We start from the raw sequence: 15,370 nt of genomic DNA, 5'->3' as shown, positions 1-15,370 counted from the left end.
AACAATTAAACAACTCTCACAAAAACCAAATACTTGAAGCATGGGAACAAGTTGTTAAATCTAAATAGGGAAAGACTTCTACGTGATTCACTAACTCCTTAACTTGTTAGGATTTACTAAGGTTTATGCCTTCTTCAGTTTTTTTTCTGTCTTTTTTTAAGGTTTGAAAAAAACATTGTTTGACTCAAAAAGCAGAGAAGGTGGTGAAGGTGAAGAAATTCCAGTAGGTAGAGTCCAAAGTTCACAACTTTGAATAGAAGGGTGAAGAAAGAGGAGCATCAAATGCTTTGAACCTTGTTTTTTTGTCTTCCCAAACACACACAAATGACGTGCCCCTCTTTCTTCAAGCTTGTTCTACCATCTACTGTCCAAGCCAAGCATTTGGTACCTATATTTTCTCCACTTGTACCTTTTTTTGTTGATGAAGTTGGCTTTCTTGAATTCTTGGGTTTATGGGAAATTTTAGTGAGAGTGGAAAATAGGGCTTATTAGTGTTTCTGGGTCTTGCTTTTTCTTTCTTTTTGATTTTTGAAGACTTTTTATAAAAAAAAGTTAAATTTTTTGGGTTAAGGTGTTAGGATTTAGGGAGAAAGAATTGAAGTTAATCCAAGATTTACAGTCAATTGAGTATGATTAGCTAATTTTATGTGTTTTTTCAACAGTGTGTGCACACACATAAGCATTTTAATTTTCTCTATATTTATAATTGAAAAAACCTCCCATAAATTTGCCAGATTCCTTTATGTTTTCTTGGAATTAGACTCTGTTGGATAACTATGTTCTTCAGCAGAAGAAATAGTTTTTTAACTATTCACCCAAACTAAAAAGAAATAGATTTTTGAAGTTGAGGGAATCTTGAAAAGCCCACAATAAAAATGATTAAATTCAGTGATCTGCTATAGAAGTCTAATATCTTTATTAATCACTACCAAATTATTTGCAACTGTTTCTAGTAATGAGGAAACACTTACATCATGCAGTGAAAGATGCTTTTTGTTTCCTATCTTCAATAATAAATGTTGAGCTTTTATCTCTTAGAATTTAAACATTGTCATTGTGGTGGAAAGCTTCTGCTGCTGCCTTGTACTGCAAGCATTTCCCAATATAACCTAACTTAATTTTTGAATTGCAGAGGATTCCGGATAATTTTCTGAGGAAATATGGGGGTGAGCTTTCTACAACTGCTACCCTCTTTCTTCCCGATGGTAGTGTATGATGTTTAGGATTAAAAGAGGCAGACAACAAACTTTGGTTCATCGATGGTTGGTCAGAATTTGTTCTACACTATTCTGTTAGTGTTGGATTCTTGATAGTATTCAGATACGAAGGAAAGTCGTCTTTCAATGTTCATATTTTTAATTTGGCTACTTCTGAGATAAACTATCAATCAGCTGCACAAAGCACTAATAAAGGGCCTTATTTTGCAAATCGTCTTAAAGTTTTTGAAGAAATGGAAGATGGAGGCTCAGTTGAATTCTTGGATTTACCATCTAGCACTCCTCCGGCATTGCCGAATAATGGCTCAAAACTTAATAGCATAAACTGGGGAGAGGGAGGGGGTGTCCTTTCTTCAAGAGATGCTGATTCACTAGACAGACAGTTGACCAGAGATATAGGTGTTCAGTTTAATGCAGTTGAGTTTAAAAGGTCTACTGAAGAATTGAAGTCGTGTGCTTCTATTGAGGAAAAGGTTAAAAAAACTGTGAGAAAAAAGCAAAAATCAGGTCTTCGTAAGCTCTTATAACTTAGTTTCTTTTTTCTATGACCTGGTTATCACAACATCGAATTTTATGATTAATAGAATTTATGCAAATACAGAAGCGCAGGATCCCTCTACTGAACATGGAGAGGAGACAGAAGTGCGCAATAGATTTTATGAAAGTGCTTCTGCGAGAAAAAGAACTGTGACAGCTGAAGAAAGAGAAAGTGCGATCAATGCAGCAAAAGCATTTGAACCAGATAATCCTTTCTGTCATGTTGTCCTACGGCCCTCCTATTTATATAGAGGATGCATAATGGTGAACCCTCAACTTTACCACAAAATTCAATTTTTTTTATCTTGGTTGCTAAGCTTCTCTGTGTTCTGCAGTATTTGCCATCTTGCTTTGCAGAAAACCATTTGAATGGAGTTTCAGGATTTATTAAACTTCAAAACTCGGATGGGAGACAATGGTCGGTTTGGTGCCTTTATAAGGGAGGTAGAGCTAAGTTTAGCCGAGGGTGGTTTGAATTTGCATTAGAGAACAATATAGGGGAAGGTGATGTGTGTTTTTGAGCTGCTTAGAGTGGAGGAGGTAGTGCTGCAAGTTACTGTATTTCGTGTCATTGAGGATGTTGGATTGTTGAGCCCTCCTTTGCGGCAAAGCCGAAATGTGAGCCCACCTAAACTGATGAACCCTCCCTTGCAGCATCACTTCTCCTCAGTGAAACTTGTAAGGAACTACCACCAGCTTTTGCTTTTGTGTGATCAATTAGCTCATGCCAGGATAACTATGATTGAAGTTGGTTATTGTAGATTTAATACTTCCTATCTTTGTAAACTGTTTGAAACTTGGGTTGTATATAGAGTTGTTCAGTACGGTTGATATGATAAAGAAAACAAGTCAATGCATGTCCATTGCAGTTGATCTTGGTTATTATTTTGATCATTTTTTCAAGCTTGAAGTTATATATTTATAGCTACACTCGCACGGTATTGTTGGCTTTTTTCACATAATTATACACTTTTAACACTATATCTTGAGAGGCCATCATCACTTGTAAGTATATTTGATTGCTGTCATTCATGCAAGAAAGAGAACACTACTTTCAGCTCAAAAGTTTCATGGATGACGAGAGATGTGAGTCGTGCAGTAATTCCAGACAGAGAGAAAACACTACTTTCAGCTCGAAAGTTTAAGGCTAGGAATCCACATTGCTGCATTGTCATGCCTTCAATTAAAAAAAATTGTTGGTAATTCTTCTTCACCTATCAAATGTTTCTGAAATTTGGTTTACCTAGGTGCTAATTGAATGAATAATATATTATTTTTGTTAACACAGCATATACCTGCTAGCTTTGCTTCAAAATATATAACACTAGAAGATTCCAATGGAAAACAATGGCTGGTTTGGTGCACCATTTGTCAGCTGATAACCTCAAAATTAGGCAAGGGCTGGTCCAAATTTGCAAGGGGTAACCATATATAGGGTATCTTCACACTTAGTAACTAGGTAAACCAAACTTCAAGGAGAAGTAGTTCAAGCATAAACCTAACTATAGCTAAAAATGGATGAAATAAATCTGCACACAATTAACCTTTTATGGTTTTGCATGGTAAACCTGATAGACCATTATGTGGACTGTATAATTACCAAGTTTGTGTATCTTGCAGTAAATTAATTTACATGGCCATTGTCATGGACAAGCAGGGTGTAATCAAACTATTATTTGGTCACTAAGTTAATGTTATATTTATCGTACACTCTAATCCCAAACTATTATTTGGGGTCCATCTTCATAAATCTGTACTCAAAATTTCTTAACTTTTATATAACTATAACTGTGTTTATACAGGAACAGCCCTTGTAATATCATTCAGTAGAGGAAAAAATCATGAGGAGCTTCCTTCAGGATCAATGGTTGTAGTAGTTATCTCAGACTTCTCATTTTTGAAAGAGGGGTCCCATTTTTCCCACACACTAACCTCTCTTGCATATCTCACAGCTTCATCAACAGTATCAGGTTCCAAACCATTAACCAGTGAAACAAACAGCTTCCTTTCAGTAACAGAACGGAACAATCTCTTAAACTTCATAGCTATATATTGAAAAGCACGTTGTGCTAATGGCGGGCTATTAGTATTGTTAACAATACTACTCCTACTGCTACTACTACTGCTTGTCTTTTCATTGTGGCTTATAACCGGATTGAAATCACTAAACCATTCGCATCTTGTTAGAGGTATGGTTTCAACCTTTTCCTCAAGTAGATCGAATTTAGTCAGTATTAAGAGGAATTTCTTGTTATTGAATGCTTTGTGAGTAATGATTTTTTCAAAGAGGTTCTTGGCTGCTAGCATTTTGTTGGTAGCAACTCCATTACTGTCTATAGTGTACTCATCATAGTCAGTTAAGGCCACTGAGAATAGAACAGTATCTGTGTCTTCAAACATGTCCAACCACTTGCAGTTTTCTCCTAGGCTTGTTGGATGTACTCTGATTATTTGATATCTGTAAGCACAACATAAAGTTATGGTATGAAAATGATGGATATTCGATATTCGTTACTGATATTAGCTAGCATTTTGGTTTGGAACTAAAATAAGATTATCACTTGATGTTGAATACATTTGAGCTCAATTCAAAAGTGATGCATTATCAGTAACATGTTAAACTGAATGGAAAGAGAGCTGACCTTAGAGAAGGATCATGTTTAAACTCAGCATCCAAAGAGTCTTCAGCACGTGACACAGGAAAAGAAAATTCCATGGAAGCAAGGCTGTTGGATAAGGTTATTCCCCCAGCATACAAGATGTCCATGTTAGATGGTTGATAGTCTATCTTGGATATCTCAACAGCCTGCATCCAAAGAAATATTTAGACATTGATGAATAGCTAGTGTTCTGTGATGTGATGCGGAAAAAGTTGTTTCTATGATTTGAACCTATAACCTCAAAGTCACAACTCACAAGGCAAACAACTTTTTCGTTGCGCAAAGGTTCTCCCTCTCATGACAAAGAACAATTTAACAACATGAAAATTTAGTTACATGCTGTTTTAGCTATCAAATTATTGATTGGAAAATCATTTTTCTATCAACTTTAAGATTTTTCTTCCCCTGCATGGATTTACATAATATCAATACCAAATTCTCACTGAATTGGTTATCTTACATAGGCTTGTGCCTTATTGAAACACAAGATGTGCATAAGGGAATAAAAGAGGAAGATGTGAAGAAAAGCAGCAATTATATAGTTTTAGACCCCTAATTATAACCTATTAATTGTGATAAATGAATGATGCAAAATTCCAAACTCTATCCCTTAACAGAACAAGTATAGAAAAACAGCAAACTAAGCAGAAACAGAAAACCTTCATAGAAGAAAGAAAGGTGCATCAATATTGACAACAGGAATCAGACATGTGAGTATAAAATATTGAATAATGTTGTGATGATAATTGATAACATGGCAACTTACCCGGTCTAGAAAATAACTTGCACTTCTAGGGAGCATTTTTAGTTCATTTCTCCTGTTGTAAGTGGCCTGAATGGCTGGATCCTTCCACAGCTCCTCCACGAGAGGCGCATATTCACGAGTAGCAGCTGGAAATATTGCAGCCAAGTTACCTGCCACCATGCATTTCACTAGCCAATCTGATAGACCTTTCAGTCTTGAGCTAATCGAATAGATCGTTGTATCAATCTCACCCTCATTCCCTGCTGCAAGCTATAAATTAATGACTCCTTTTTTTATCGGCAAATTAATGACTTCTTACTAGAATGAAAATCATTTCAACAAATTCATGACAGCTTATGTAGTCAAAAGCATCACTCAACATCAGAAACAAATTCAGTGAGTCCCTGAGTGATGCCAAATAACATAATATAGACTACATTTTTTTCTGTACCGAAAAGTTGGTAATGAAATCCTAGAATAGTTAACAACACTCCTACTCTCATTATCAACATTGTCAAGGGAGGATTGAATGGATAAGCTTAAAGAAATGCTGCTGAATACATTATCCAGACTCCAAACAGATACATGACTCTAGATTAACTATTTATCCAAGGAAAAACAATTACCAGATGAAGTGGATTCATTCAAATGTTGTCTTTTCCTATTCTCCAACAAACTCTCTTCTTCAAAATTTTCGCGCTCCTCAAGAAGTATAGCAATGTAGGTAAACAAATTGGTCTGGATTACCAACTTGATATCTTGGTGCTCACTTTCAGAGAAAGGAACATTATACAGAAGCTTGCCCTGCAATAAAGATACAGTCTTTAGTGTTACCAATATCAAGGCTTTAACTAAGTTTAAAATCGTCGGCCAAAAAATTCCAAACTTGGAGAATTCATATGAACAAGCAATTACAAGAATCAAGTACTGAAGTGTTCATGCTCTAAATTTGACATCAGACATAAAACATTCATAAATTGTGCTTTTGTATTTTCTAGAACAAATATTATAGAGAAAAATAGCAGCTTTAAAAGGGAAGCATTCTAAGCATCATGAATACATTTTTCTGTAAACTCAAACTAATTTAACTTAGTTTTCAGGCAAGTTCTATATCTAGTACTATATTTGATGGGAAATTTGCAGAGAGCAGAGGAGGGAATACCAATATATGCACTATTCTACAGCTATGAACATCATGTGCAAAAAAGTAAATATGACATAAGTACAAGGCAAAATGATTTCCCCCTAGCAGCAATGTTCCTACCTGTTTAAATATAGTACTTGTTCCAGACTTGACAGAACCAACAAGTAGAAATTTGTAAAGCATTTTCATTGGAAGGTTGTCTGGCCTAACTTTATTCGTATTTTCTTCTTCGCCGGAAGGCGTCGCCGAATTAGAAGGGACCGGTAATGATAGAATTGCGCAAGCAAGCTTAGTTCCAACCTGTTAAAAGGTACATACAAAAATATTGATGAGTGGTTATAACTATAACAAGAAAAAACCAAGCATAGCAACATGGAATCTACAAATAAATCACCTTATCCCATATACGTCCCTTGATATTCTTCTGTCCAACTTCCATGTATGATCCATCAGCAGTCATCCAAAAGTCAGGGTTTCCTTCACAAGGCACTCCTGCCCACTGCAAACAAACAATCAAGGCAACACTTTGGTTTAACATAACAGATTCTAAATCACACAATCACTTATAATATGAAATGTAAACCATCAATTCAATATAAAATATTATGGTGTCACCAATTAAGTCCTAAGAAGATTAAAAACAATGTTAGTTTAGAGCCTTAGCAGACTTAAATGGTGAGTTAAGTCCTTAAATGATCCACAGGAACATTTTAAATATTTTACGGACTTAATTGGTGATAAAAAACTTTCAAGAACCTGACACCATATCTTTCGAAAACTAAATTGACGATTTACTCAAATATGAATATATAATGGTGTTAGCACAACAAAACCTTGAGTATCAATAGCTCTTCTTTAGAAACTAATCGACCATTTACGATTACATTTGTCTTTCCACCACTTGCATTTATCAGCAAGCGACCGCCGATATCAAGATGGGGGCTGATAATTTGACTTGGCCGTTGACCTTCCTGTACAATCAAGGAGCACACCAGGTTTGAGTTTTACTTGTAAAATAACAACAAAAGTCAAGTTCATGAAGATACTAATCTGCATTCAAAATTCAAATCAAAGAGATAAACAAAGTTTTTGCTTTTTACCTTTCCCCAAAACCCTGATGTTCTATCATACCAATAGCAACCTGGTTTCAATCCTTTTGGTGGGTTTGCACATCTTAGAAGCAACATGAGCTGATCCCAATCAAGAGGATCAGCATTCACAAGAATCTTCTCAGGTGGTATTTGATTTGCTTCACAAACCATCTCAGCATTCATGATTTGTTTAACTTCCAAACTAGACAACAAGTGTTTGAGCATCCTAGAAAACTTGCCAAGGCTTTTCCTCTTGTTCTCATCAATCCTATAACCAATGCAAGTAACACATTTTCTACCTTGAGGCATGGACCCCATTGCTCTAAGCACACAGTTCCGGCAATACTTCGCACTGCAAACAATGCAAACCTCTCTCTCAGTAAGACGATACCCTTTAAGGCACCGGTAGCAGGACCCTTTCTGCCCATTTCTCACAGCATGTGGTTTCACTCTCACATGATCAGGTGTACTACTACCACTATTGCTTCCACTTCCACCTTCATAATCAACAATCCCTTCATCATGTATAGCGCAATTAGACTCGGGGTCGCGAAAAGTCACAATAGAATGCCGGTTTTCATGTCTTGGACTAGAAGAAATATTGTTTTCAATTTCATTATCTTCTTCTCTGCATGGAAATATCTCACAAGAAACAGAAAGAGAACTTGAACCCGAACCTGAACCCGAACCCGATTCTGTTGTGTTGGAATTGGTGGAAATTGGATTCATTTCATTTTCATCATGAAACCCTGTATTGTGTTGTTGTTTATCATCATGAACAGAAAGTGTAGTATTGGTTTTTTTACTGAAAGGTTGAATAACAGGGACAGAGAAGTGACCATGGCGAAAAGAAGCTATATTCGCAATTGGGATTTGGTCAAGTTTGAAAGGATGAACTTGAGGGATTGAATGACTCAAAGGTGGACCTTTGTACTCTTCAGCAAAAGAATACTCAACACTGTAATCACTGCTATCATCATGAACTGAAGAAGAAGACACAACAGGTCGCAGTTTTTTCAGAAGTAAAGCCATGATGATTCAAAAACACACTCAATTTACTCTTAGTGTTCTAAAAAAGTTGAAGCCCATGAAAAAAGATGTTATTTTTGGGAAAACCCATGAAGCAATAAGAGTGATGTGAAAGAAGAATGATGATGGACTTAAAAAAGAAGAATGAAAGTTGAGAAAAAAGAAGAATGAAGTCATCATAATAGTAAAGTAAAGGAAGAAGACCAGAGACAGAGTGTGTGTAATGAAACGCGTTTCAAGTTTGAATGGAAATTCCAAACAAATGGAAAACTAAGTCGTCTTGGAATATTTCAAACTCAACACGTCACTAAGGAAAACTTCTCTCTAACGATTGATACAAAATATAATATATAATAATATATTTATCGTGAAATCATATTTTTTGTCATTTTAATATGAGAAAATTAACTTATCTTTCGGGTCCATTTATGAAGAAAATCATTTTCCTCTTTCGTTTAAGTGGAAGTCTTCGTTTTGACTTTGTAGTAGTATATGTAGTTGAGTTTCTTGAGTACAAGAATGTGTCTGTTACACGATTGAGTGTGTTTGGTTTGAGTGAAACTTAGTTTAAAATTGTTTTTTAATTTGATAGGACTATTTTTCTTAACATTGAATTCAATTGGGTCGTGACTTGGATGAGAATATAACTAGATTAATCAATTATGTAGATATTCTTAACCTACATTTTAAGACTCTTATTAGTATAGAGCTAATGTGTGGAGGTTAATTTGATTGGCCTGTATACTATTATCAAGTTTTATTGAGTTAAAAGTTCAACCTCATTCTCACCATTGTAAATTACATATAATTTAAAACATTCCATATAATTAATTAAGTCATAAAAAGAAAAGTTAAAAGTAAAATAAAGTTTACAATATATTAACAATCATATAAATATAATATTGATGTGAATATATTATTACTTAAAATTATTAAATAAAATAAATAATTTGTTTTTGTACAATTGGCTATGCAAAATATAAATTTCAAACAAAATACCACAAAATCTACTTTATAAAACATAAATTATGACACTCTATACACTTTAGCTTCTAAAACTATAGACAATATTATAAGTTAGAGTAGAAAGTTGAAAATCTAACTAATGGAGTCCAAAATATATGATAAGATTATATGATAAGTTATATACAAAATAATATAAGATATGCCATAAATTAACTCATAAATTTTATCGAATGTAATCTCACAAACTTGTAATTTATTGAAACAAGTCTTTTATTACACTTGAAGTGGAAAAAATTACAAATAAATTGATTATGTTACTTATAATCTAATAGATCATTATACACCATTTTTCTAGTTTCCTTATAAATTAACTCATTATCTACCAATAAACCCTGCAATCAATGGATATAACATACAACTGATATAAGTCAGAAACTATTAACAAATCAAAATATCACTGTCATATTCATCAGCTTAATTGCCCACTTATGTTCTCAACTCGGCCAGTAAAAAAACAAAAAGATTAAGCTTCTAAGAGAAGTTTGATTTTAATTTATTTAAGTTGTAATTAGATGTATTATCTGTATATGTAACTTAGGTCCACGAAAATCAGTGTTCTAACCAAAACAAGTTTGACAGTGGGGGTATGGGTTGTGCTACTCTGGAACTTTATCCATATAAAGGATATACAATTATATTTTCTCAATAATGCTTACTTATAAGATATTAATCTGTGATATCTGTATTATTTGTTTGCATTGATGGTGTAGAAATTTTGTATATTATTAGTTCATCACCCATTATTCATTTTCAATTATCATTCACTGTTCAGAAAAAATAATATAAATGAATGATTGATAATATAGTTACGGTAAATAAATCATTATACTCTAAGTAGCAAAGCTTGTGCATCCAACAACTATGCTTGACAAAGTTTAAAGGTCTACAGTGTGGCAAAACACCCCAAGTACAAAGCTAGTTTATTTAGATGGATATATTCACAAGCTATTGAAAACCATAATACAAACTCTAATTCATCCTAAATATACAGACTACTACAAGTGGCAACCATATTTGCCTTTCATAAAACTTTATACTTACTTGGCATATATATTACACTCTATTTGTAGTCCAACTTCATAAATCTGCAGTCAAATTTTCTGAGCTCTTTATAGATCTGTGTTTATACAGGAACAGCCCTTGTAATATCATTCAGTAGAGGAAAAAATCATGAGGAGCTTCCTTCAGGATCAATGGTTGTAGTAGTTATCTCAGACTTCTCATTTTTGAAAGAGGGGTCCCATTTTTCCCACACACTAACCTCTCTTGCATATCTCACAGCTTCATCAACAGTATCAGGTTCCAAACCATTAACCAGTGAAACAAACAGCTTCCTTTCAGTAACAGAACGGAACAATCTCTTAAACTTCATAGCTATATATTGAAAAGCACGTTGTGCTAATGGCGGGCTATTAGTATTGTTAACAATACTACTCCTACTGCTACTACTACTGCTTGTCTTTTCATTGTGGCTTATAACCGGATTGAAATCACTAAACCATTCGCATCTTGTTAGAGGTATGGTTTCAACCTTTTCCTCGAGTAGATCGAATTTAGTCAGTATTAAGAGGAATTTCTTGTTATTGAATGCTTTGTGAGTAATGATTTTTTCAAAGAGGTTCTTGGCTGCTAGCATTTTGTTGGTAGCAACTCCATTACTGTCTATAGTGTACTCATCATAGTCAGTTAAGGCCACTGAGAATAGAACAGTATCTGTGTCTTCAAACATGTCCAACCACTTGCAGTTTTCTCCTAGGCTTGTTGGATGTACTCTGATTATTTGATATCTATAAGCACAACATAAAGTTATGGTATGAAAATGATGGATATTCGATATTCGATAAATCATAGCAAGTACATCGCCAAATCGGTTTCATCCATTAAAATAATGTGTATTGTGATATCAGCTAGCATTTTGGTTTGGAACTAAAATAAGATTATCATGAGAGCTGACCTTAGAGAAGGATCATGTCTATACTCGGGGTCCAAAGAGTCTTCAGCACGTGACACAGGAAAGGAAAATTCCATGGAAGCAAGGCTGTTGGATAAGGTTATTCCCCCAGCATACAAGATGTCCATGTCAGAGGGTTGATAGTCTATCTTGGATATCTCAACAGCCTGCATCCAGAGAAATATTTAGACATTGATGAATACCTAGTGTTCTGTGATGTGATGCACTTGCCATGTTCATGACAAAACAATTTACTAAAAAAATGTGGCCAAGTGTATGAGGCTCCCACATAGTAATGTCTAGAGAGGTTAGATGTATGCAACCTTATCCTAGCAAGTGAAGAGATTGTTTACACGATTTGAACATATGACCTCAAAGACACAAGACAAACAACCTTCCTGTTTCATCAACGCTCACCATCTTATGACATAGACAAGCAATTTAACGACATAGAAATTTAGTTACATATTGTTTTAGCTATCAAATTATTGATTTGAAAATCATAAATTCTATCCACTTGAAGTTTTTTCTTCCCCTGCATGGATTTACATAATTGGTTATCTTATATTGCCTTGTGCCTTATTGAAACACAAGGTGTGCATATGGAATAAAAGAGAAAGATGTGAAGAAAAGCAGCAATTATATAGTTATAGACCCCCAGTTATAACCTATTAATTGTGATAAATCAATGATGCAAAATTCCAAACTCTATCCCTTAACAGAACAAGTATAGAAAAACAGCAAATTCAGTATAACCAGAAAATCTTCATAGAAGAAAGAAAGGTGCATTAATATTGACAACAGGAATCAGTTATGTGAACATGAAATCTCGAATAATCTTGTGATGATAACATGGCAACTTACCTGGTCTAGAAAATAACTTGCACTTCTAGGGAGCACTTTTAGTTCATTTATCCTGTTGTAAGTGGCCTTAATGGCTGGATCCTTCCACAGCTCCTCCATGAGAGGCACATATTCACGAGTAGCAGCTGGAAATATTGCAGCCAAGTTACCTGACACCACGCATTTGACTAGCCAGTCTGATAGACCTTTCAGTCTTGAGCTAATGGAATAGGTTGTCGTGTTAATCCCACCCGTATTGCCTGTTGCAAACTATAAATTAACGACTCCTTTTTTTATCAGCAAAATTTATGTAGTCAGAAGCATCACTCAACATCAGAATAATTTAAATAATAGGATTCTCATTATGTTAGGATTAAGCATTAGACGATTGGATTTTTGTTAAGCGTTCACCATTGTAAGAAGGTTTCCTTCTTGATTAATTTCAGAATTCTTTCAACAATATTGGATCGTTTTTCCCTATCTCTCTCTACTCTTTACTGGTCTGTTGGGTTGTATTTCATAACCTAACAGTCCTTGAATGATGCCAAATAACATAATATAGACTACCATTTTTCTGTACCAAAAAGGTGGTAATGAAACCATAGAATAGTTAACAACACTCCCACTCTTGTTATCAACATTGTCAAAGAATGGTCGAATGGATAAAGCCATTTTATTTATAAGTCTAAAAAGCTACATTGTCCACAAAAAAGTTTAAATTAGAAATGCTGCAGAATACATTATCCAAACCCCAAAGGGATACATGACATTAAATTAACTATTTATCCAAAGAAAAAAAATTACCAGATGAAGTGGATTCGTTTACGTGCTGTCTTTTCCTATTCTCCAACAAAGTCTCTTCTTCAAAATTTTCACGCTCCTCAAGAAGTATAGCAATGTAGGTATACAAATTGGTCTGGATTACCAACTTGATATTTTGGAACTCACTTTCAGAGAAAGGAACATTATACAGAAGTTTGCACTGCAATAAAGATACAGTCCTTAGTGTGAACGATATCAAGGCTTTAAATAAGTAAAAATTAGTCGACTTCATATATTGTCAGCCAAAAAATTCCAAACTTGGAGAATTCATATGAAGAAGCAATTCATGAGATACAAATTAAGCTTGTAAGTAGACTCCTAGCAATGTGACTTACAGTTACAACTTACAAGAATCAAGTACTGAAGTGTTCATGCTCTAAATTTGACATTAGACATAAAACATTCATAAATTGTGCGGCTACATTTTCTAGAACAAATATTATAGAGAAAAATAGCAGCTTTAAAAGGGAAGCATTCTAGGCATCATGAATACATTTTGCTGTAAACTCAAACTAATTTAACTTAGTTTTCAGGCAAGCTCTATATCTAGTACTATATTTGATGGGAAATTTGCAGAGAGCAGAGGAGGGAATACCAATATATGCACTATCTACAGCTATGAACGTCATGTGCGGATAAGTAAATATGACATGAGTCAAAGGCAAAATGATTTCCCCGGCCCCTAGCAGCAATGTTCCTACCTGTTTAAATATAGTACTTGTTCCGGACTTGACAGAACCAACAAGTAGAAATTTGTAAAGCATTTTCGTTGGAAGGTTGTCTGGCCTAACTTTGTTCATATTTTCTTCTTCGCCAGAAGGCGTCGCCGAATTAGAAGGGACCGGTAATGATAGAATTGCGCAAGCAAGCTTAGTTCCAACCTGTTAAAAGGTACATACAAAAATATTGATGAGTGGTTATAACTATAACAAGAAAAAACCAAGCATAGCAACATGGAATCTACAAATAAATCACCTTATCCCATATACGTCCCTTGATATACTTCTGTCCAACTTCCATGTTTGATCCATCAGCAGTCACTCCTGCCAACTGCAAACAACCAATCAAGGCAACACTTTGGTTTAACATAAAATGCACTAAATCACACAGTCAGTTATAATATGAACAGTAAACCATCTATTCAGTATAAAAAATTATTGTGTCATCACTTAAGTCCTAAGAAGATTAAAAACAATGTAAGGTTAGAGCCTTAGAGGACTAAAATGGGGACATTTTAAATATTTTATGGACTTAAACAGTGATAAAAAACTTTCAAGAACCCATTTATCAGTAATGACACCATGTCTTTCGAAAACTAAATTGACGATTTACTCAAATATGAATATATAATTGTGTTAGCACAACAAAACCTTGAGGACGAGTAGCTCTTCTTTAGAAACCCGTCGACCATTTGCGATTACATTTGTCTTTCCACCACTTGCATTTATCATCAAGCGACCCCCAATATCTAGTTGGGGGCTGATGATTTGACTTGGGCGTTGACCTTCCTGTGCATTCAAAGAGCACACCAGATTTGAGCTTTACTTGTAAAATAACAACAAAAGTCAAGTTCATGAAGATACTAATCTGTATTTAAAATTCAAATCAAAGAGAAAAACAAAGTTTTGTTTTTGTTTTTGTTTTTCACCTTTCCCCAAAACCCTGTTGTTCTATCATACCAATAGCGACCTGGTTTCAATCCTTTTGGTGGGTTTGGGCATTTTAGAAGCAACATGAGCTGATCCCAATCAAGAGGTTCAGCATTCACAAGAAACATGATTTGTTTAACTTCCAAACCAGACAATAAGTGTTTGAGCATCCTAAAAAACTTGCCAAGGATTTTCCTCTTGTTCTCATTAATCCCATAACCAGTGCCGGTAACACATTTTCTACCTTGAGGCATACACCCCATTGCTCTAACCACACAGTTCCGACAATACTTGGCACTGCAAACAATGCAAACCTCTCTCTCAGGGAATACCACAAATAGTATTAACAATAGCTTCACATACAAGTCAACTGAAGAGTCTTTTACCCTTTTGGTTGGTTGTGTGGCTAAGGAATGAGCATGGATCATAATAACTTACAAATTATAAGTTAATATATTTTTAATTTTTAGACCAATGAAAAAAAAACAAAGATTATATAGAGTGGTAGAATGTTTATGATAAAAGATGTGACTCCTCCTTAATTGTCATTATACACCATCTTTTAAATTTCCTTATAATTTAGCTAGTTATCCACCAATAACAATATAATAATATATAACTGACTGGGAAAATAAAGATTTTGGAGTCGAATTTAT

The 15,370-nt window shown here is 34.5% G+C and overlaps 2 protein-coding genes and 1 pseudogene across 4 annotated transcripts; 1 reads left to right on the top strand and 2 right to left on the bottom strand.

Moving 5' to 3' along the window:
- Positions 43-2,587, top strand: LOC109351533 (annotated as a pseudogene).
- LOC109351528 (extra-large guanine nucleotide-binding protein 1-like) lies at positions 3,418-8,695 on the bottom strand. Of its 3 annotated transcripts, none has more exons than XM_019592990.1 (8): positions 7,404-8,695; positions 7,137-7,274; positions 6,698-6,802; positions 6,424-6,603; positions 5,786-5,963; positions 5,181-5,422; positions 4,397-4,560; positions 3,418-4,212 (listed from the first exon to the last, which is right to left on the bottom strand). In XM_019592990.1, the coding sequence occupies exons 1-8, from the start codon at positions 8,424-8,426 to the stop codon at positions 3,594-3,596; spliced, it is 2,649 nt and encodes an 882-aa protein (XP_019448535.1). In that variant the 5' UTR covers positions 8,427-8,695; the 3' UTR covers positions 3,418-3,593. The 3 variants fall into 3 exon arrangements, with proteins under 3 accessions (XP_019448535.1, XP_019448536.1, XP_019448538.1); XM_019592991.1 differs by having other exon boundaries at positions 5,181-5,419; XM_019592993.1 differs by having other exon boundaries at positions 5,181-5,410.
- Positions 10,539-15,142, bottom strand: LOC109352822 (extra-large guanine nucleotide-binding protein 1-like). Its single transcript, XM_019595014.1, has 8 exons — positions 14,714-15,142; positions 14,436-14,573; positions 14,041-14,115; positions 13,767-13,946; positions 13,048-13,225; positions 12,265-12,503; positions 11,404-11,567; positions 10,539-11,236 (listed from the first exon to the last, which is right to left on the bottom strand). The coding sequence occupies exons 1-8, from the start codon at positions 15,140-15,142 to the stop codon at positions 10,618-10,620; spliced, it is 2,022 nt and encodes a 673-aa protein (XP_019450559.1). The 3' UTR covers positions 10,539-10,617.

The sequence above is a fragment of the Lupinus angustifolius genome, chromosome LG07 (genome assembly GCF_001865875.1).
Source record: "Lupinus angustifolius cultivar Tanjil chromosome LG07, LupAngTanjil_v1.0, whole genome shotgun sequence".
NCBI classification, from domain to species: Eukaryota; Viridiplantae; Streptophyta; class Magnoliopsida; order Fabales; family Fabaceae; genus Lupinus; species Lupinus angustifolius.
This window is presented reverse-complemented; position numbering and strand designations above follow the sequence as displayed.

Bases quoted from the DNA above. Each gene is read 5' to 3' on its own strand.
- LOC109352822 (XM_019595014.1), bottom strand. From the start codon at position 15,142: ATGATCCATGCTCATTCCTTAGCCACACAACCAACCAAAAGGGTAAAA. The intron at 13,947-14,040 runs GTGATTTATTTG...ACCTTTTAACAG, and splicing joins AGGGACGTATATGGGATAAG to GTTGGAACTAAGCTTGCTTG. The intron at 11,568-12,264 runs GTAAGTTGCCAT...CTCTGGATGCAG, and splicing joins CAAGTTATTTTCTAGACCAG to GCTGTTGAGATATCCAAGAT.
- LOC109351528 (XM_019592990.1), bottom strand. From the start codon at position 8,426: ATGGCTTTACTTCTGAAAAAACTGCGACCTGTTGTGTCTTCTTCTTCA. The intron at 6,803-7,136 runs GTTTTGTTGTGC...GTTTGTTTGCAG, and splicing joins AAGAGCTATTGATACTCAAG to TGGGCAGGAGTGCCTTGTGA. The intron at 4,213-4,396 runs GTCAGCTCTCTT...TTGTGCTTACAG, and splicing joins AAACATGATCCTTCTCTAAG to ATATCAAATAATCAGAGTAC.